General features: G+C 53.3%; 1 protein-coding gene across 1 annotated transcript in view; it reads left to right on the forward strand.

Moving 5' to 3' along the window:
- The window catches only part of KRT4 (keratin 4), a 6,326-nt gene extending 3,463 nt beyond the window's left edge, over window positions 1-2,863 (forward strand). Inside the window, exons 3-9 of the mRNA XM_007448271.1 lie at window positions 43-103; window positions 425-520; window positions 1,073-1,237; window positions 1,505-1,630; window positions 2,065-2,285; window positions 2,539-2,573; window positions 2,682-2,863. Coding sequence (XP_007448333.1) covers window positions 43-103; window positions 425-520; window positions 1,073-1,237; window positions 1,505-1,630; window positions 2,065-2,285; window positions 2,539-2,573; window positions 2,682-2,863 — 886 coding nt within the window. The remainder of the gene's footprint in view (window positions 1-42; window positions 104-424; window positions 521-1,072; window positions 1,238-1,504; window positions 1,631-2,064; window positions 2,286-2,538; window positions 2,574-2,681) is intronic.
- Window positions 2,864-5,576: the final 2,713 nt, after the last annotated feature.

The raw sequence follows: 5,576 nt of genomic DNA on the forward strand, positions 1-5,576 counted from the left end.
TTTTTTTTTTTTTTTTTTTTTTTTGCGTCTTCCCATCCCCAGGTATGAAGATGAGATCAACAAACGTACAGCTGCTGAAAATGACTTTGTGGTCTTAAAGAAGGTAAGGGTTGAAGACGGGTAGGGATGTGCTCCCACTTCCCTCAGGAATGGCCTTTGGCTTGAATCATGGGTTCGGTCCATCCCTCTCATCTCCACCCCACTTGGTACTATCCAGATCTCACTGAACTATGAATTAAGGCTGTGAAAAAAAGCCCATTTGGATAATTAACTTCCATGTCTGCAGGTGGCTTTAGGGGCAGAATAGGCCAAATGATTAGTCCCCCGCCACCTCACTTGGTGCTACCTTGTGTGTCACATAACACTCCCTGCCCCCTATTGGAATGCCTGTACCTTGTCTGTTATCCTCCCCCTTCCTCTGTAGGACGTGGACGCCACCTACATGAACAAGGCGGAGTTGGAGGCCAAAGTGGAGGCCCGTAATGATGAGGTCAACTTCCTGAGGGTCCTCTATGCTGCGGTGAGGACTCCATTCCCCCCGGCCCCCTCATTCAGGGAAGGGACTCCTCCATCTGTGAGGCTGCTGGTTGGAATTGACAGTTCGTTGAGAGGACTCCAGCTCCCTTACTTCGGGGCCGTGGGCTCTCAGCAAGGTCATGGATAGAAAGGGTTGAAGTGAGAGATTCAACTGAGAGGTCTCAAAACGAGAGGTTGTCTTAGAAGATTAGGTCTAAAGATTGCATGGGATAGAAGTTATGGCCGTCTAGCATTTCTCTAGTGAAATAGATCCATTCCCTTCCCTTCCATGTAACATACTCAGGGCCCCCTGACCTGGAGGAGCTTAGGGAGCAGTAGAGACTACAAGCATTGCTTTTCTGACTTGAGATATCACCAACCACTTGATTTCTACATAGAAATTTACCCCTCCTCCTTCTCTGTATGCTTTGGGAATGCCAGGTTGGCTTCCATCTGAGCCTGTGGCATGGCCATTTCCACGGTGATGGCAGGTCTCTGGTGTCAGAGATTAGGGAAGACTCTCCAGGAGGCCTGATGTGAGACATTTTCCCTGCAGGAGCTGTCCCAGATGCAGACCCACGTCAGCGACACGTCTGTGGTCCTGTCCATGGACAATAACCGCAACCTGGATCTGGACGGCATCATCGCCGAGGTCCGTGCCCAGTACGAGGACATCGCCCAGAGGAGCAAGGCCGAGGCCGAGGCCTTGTACCAGACCAAGGTGGGTGTCGGGGGTCTCTCAGGAGCCGAGAGTGGCTTCTGGGGCTCTGCTTTTGATGTCTGTGAGCAGACGAGCATCAGCTTGAGCCCAAGAGAAGTCAGGGGTAAAACTGGTTCTTCTGGGTGGCACTGATCCTGGTCTGCCTGGAGATAGCATGACATTTTGTATTATCCCTGCCACCTGTGGCTATTCTTGCTGAGTCCACTTGAGGATAGACTCTACCCAAACACCCCTGACCCCTGATTCCCTGTGTCTCCTGGGTCTCAGGTCCAGCAGCTCCAGGCCTCAGTCGAACAACATGGTGACAGCCTGAAGAGCACCAAGAATGAGATTTCAGAGCTCAACAGGATGATCCACAGGCTGCAGGCTGAGATCGAGAATGTCAAGAAGCAAGTATGTATCACCTCTACCCGGCCTCGGTACAGGGCCAGGGGCCTGAGGCAGATGTCTCCACAGTAGGCAAGCAGATAAGGCATCAGACCAGAAGATCTTGAGCTAGTCTGCGGGGGATTTGTAGCTCTTTGCATAAGTCATACCCAGATCTTTTCAGCAAAATCCTAGTTAACATGACATGATAACCTCATCAAATAAGTTTTCCTGGCTCTTTTTCATTGGTTTTGCTCATTTTATCTAATCAGTCTGGTGGGGGCATTGGTGGACCCTAGCTGGAGTGAATAAAATACATTAAGAGTCAGGGAAGGTGGGGAGAAAGACAGACAGAATCTTGACACCCTAACCCAAGCAAAGCTGCTACAGGAGAGGGGACAGATTTAGAGGTCTTGACAGCAGGACCCTGGTGATTGCCTGTCCCGTGCCCTTGTCTGCAGTGCCAGACTCTGCAGGCATCCGTGGCTGATGCAGAGCAGCGTGGGGAGGTGGCCCTGAAAGATGCCTACAGCAAGCGCACAGAGCTGGAGGTCGCCCTGCAGAAGGCCAAGGAGGAGCTGGCCCGGATGCTGCAAGAGTACCAAGAGCTCATGAGTGTGAAGCTGGCCTTGGACATTGAGATCGCCACCTACCGCAAGCTGCTGGAGGGCGAGGAGTGCCGGTGAGGGGGGCTAAGGCAGGGTGGGAACAGGAGGAAGGGAGAGGTTCCAGAGCCATGGCCAGGCCGGGACACCTCTGCTGGACCACTTGCTTCTGTGCTGGTGTGTTATGAATCAGGACGGTGTTATATAACAGGTTCACATTCGGGCCTCAAATCTGGCTGCTGAAGGATGGGAGGGTGCTTGACACCTGCTTGTTGAACGAAGCGTGGCTCCAGGTTTGCTGAGGTTCACTGCTCTTTCTCTTGCCCACAGAATGTCCGGAGAATGTCAGAGTGCCGTGAGCATCTGTAAGTACCATCTGCCCCCGCTGCGGCCATTTGTTCACCCCGGTTTGGGGTGAGATTCCTGGTTTCCAGCACTGTTGGAACGACCATGTCCTTGTCTTTCTCCCGCAGCTGTAGTTGGGGGTGCTGCCGGTGCAGGAGGCATTGGTGGAGGGTTAGGAAGCTGCTCCGGATTTGGCCTGGGTTCTGGCTCCGGAAGTGGTTTTGGGTTTGGTGGTAGTGTTGGTGTCGGCGGCAGTTCCAGCAGCAAGATCATCTCTACCACCACCCTGGCCAAGAGATCCCACCGATAGAGGAGGTGAGGTCCCTGCAGCCGCCTGAGGCCAGCCTGGCCCATTCCTGATGTCTCTGCTTCCTTCACCCCCACCTCCACCCTCCCTTCCTGGGGCTCATCTTACCAATGCCGCCTCAGTGCCAGGGCGTGGACTCTGCCCTCTTGGAGTTTGGTAGCTTCTTTCTAATTTGGGCTTGCTGACCCAGCTGGAATGGGAGAGGTGTCAGCTGACTCTTGACCTCCCATGCACAGAGGAGAATCCAGCCAGGCGCTTCATCTCCAGAATTATTAGGGTCGCATATATCCCCACCCAGCCCAATGCCGCCTCCTACCAGATCCCGGATCTCCCTCTACAGCAGGACCAAACTCCTCCATCACTTGGCAGCAACTGACCCTGCAAGGTCAGGATAAGAGCCACTCAGTACCCTGTCCACCTCTTCTCCTTCCCTCTGTCCATCCTTGGGTGAATCTTCAATAAAAAGCTTTTGTCATTCACTTTGAGCAATCGTGTTTGTTCCTTGGGGAGAAGTCTCCAGAATTCAGGTGAAAGTGAAGGAGGCCGGGGCCTGAGGGGTCTGTCTGTCCAAATCAAGGTTATCAGCTAATTTCTCAGATCTCTACTTCTAAGTTGCCCAGCTTATTGAGACAGAAGGGTCATGTGTGGAGCCTGAAGGCTGCCTACAGAACAGGAGCACAGTCTCAAAGCAACCAACAGTTATCCAAAGATCGCGCATTGCAGGCAGTCAGGGTGGGGCCGTCTCAGTGCTGAGACCCAGGAGTATCTGGCGGGAAGGGGTGCAAGTCTGGAGGTGTGGGTTATAGGGCATGTATGGGGACAGGCAGTCAGAGGTCTCCACTGAATATAGAACAAGAGGTTAGGGAGCTTATGGAGAGTTTATGCTCAGCGTCTAGCAAGTCCCTGTCTTCACGAAGCTCCAGGCACGGGCTTTCCCACCAAGCCAGCAAGGCTTCTGGGAACTTGTTCGCAGAATCAACAAGGTCATGACTGTTGGATGGAGAAATGAAAACATGTTGCTCTCACAGAGCTTTCGTGCTGAGCTCACTTGCCCTTGTCCTCAGGTGATTCTGTCAGAAGTTATGTCTGAGTGGCTGTCCCTGAGTGGTGGGAGAGAGGGGGGCATGAGGCAGGTCTTTGGGGGCATTGGAGGGTGTAGCTTCCTGTTTGGGGCCAGCCCTGGAGATTCCGGTTGGATATTCAGAGGTGGGGGTCTGGGTATAGCCTTTGTGGACATACTGTTTTTATACTGGACCAATTCCAAGATACCTGGAGCATCACAATCTTCCCTTCTTCAGAGGAAGTCCGCACAGCTCCCCTTGTGCAGTCTGACCTAAATCGCTCCTACTACAGTTGCAGACTGCACTCACTCCCCTGGCCATCAGTTGGTGCCTCCCATCCTTGACGGCCAGGGAGTGCATGCAGACTCCAATCCCTCCACCTGGTGCCTCCCACGGGCCCTTACTATGTGCAGAACGAAGGGCACGCCGTTCGCCCAAGGCTGGTCTCTGCCCACGGGGCCTTCGACGCATGCAGGCAGGCTCAGGGCAGCAGGGCAGAGCAGCGAAATGTTAACCTCAGGGGTTTGCGCTCCCAGGCAGGGGCCTTCTGCCAGAAGCAGCTGCTTCCTGCTCCCTGGGCTGGTCATCTGGTCCTCCAAAAGCTAATCTCCCCGTAGACCTGGGGCTCACCCCGTGTGGCAGAGCAGGAAGTCTTTGACTTCTTTCCATCACTGCACCCCTCCCCTGGGAGAATGCTGAATTGGCTCTTTTCTGAGTTTCTGGGGTGGGGAGGAGGAGTCAAGGATTGGAAGCAGGGGAGGGGCTTCTCAAGTTCACCCACCGGGAAGCTGTAAGTCGCGATGGGCCAGGCCGAGAAGCCAAAGCCCAGAAGCCGGGCAGGTTACTGCCTTTTTTGTGCCCTCTGAGTAGGCGGAGTGCAGGAGCGGGGAGTAGCCAGCCTGAGTATCACTTCGGATCTCTCAGGGCCTCCTCAGTTGAATTTAATGACTTACACTCAAAGTTAGATGGTAGAAATAAAATTAAAGGTCCCTGCCATCCTGTCATTCTGAGCCTGATGGGAAAGACATAGAAACGTGTGATCATAGTACAGCGTGGTAAGACCTACAGACTGGTGTGCCAGGGGCTCTGGGCACAGAAGTGTACCCAAGCAGGGAATCAGAGAAGGCCTGCTGGAGGAAGTAAATCTGCCCTGAGTTGGAGCTGGTTAGGGAAAAAGGGAGGACGGGTTGGGGGGTATTTTCCAGCTGGAGGAGAGGTTCACGCAAAGAGTCAGAGACTTGAGAGCGCATGGGCCCTTTACGGAACCTGGAACTGTTTGGCACAGGTGAAGAGCCAAGTAGGTGATGGGCAGGGGCAGTGAGAACTGAGTCTGAAGATCTTGGTGGATCTCAGATCTCAAAGCACCTTGATGCCAGGCTAGGAGTTTGAATTTGACCTTGACTTTGAAGGGCTATAGGCAGGGGAGTATCATAATCTAAGTTGTGTGTTGTAAAGCTGCAGTGTGGAGTATGGGAATTTCTACTGACCTTAAGGCCGAATCCAACCATCAGTGAGATCAACTGTGTTTAAGCCAAATAAATCAAGCCAATGAACGGATGGTTGACTGGAGGCTGGTGATAGGCCTGGCGAATCTGGACAGATATCTACCTCTGCCACACTCCCCAGGCAAAGGCACAGTCTGCCAGGCTGAGCTC

Source organism: Lipotes vexillifer, unplaced genomic scaffold (genome assembly GCF_000442215.2).
Source record: "Lipotes vexillifer unplaced genomic scaffold, Lipotes_vexillifer_v1.1 scaffold2700, whole genome shotgun sequence".
NCBI classification, from domain to species: domain Eukaryota; kingdom Metazoa; phylum Chordata; class Mammalia; order Artiodactyla; family Lipotidae; genus Lipotes; species Lipotes vexillifer.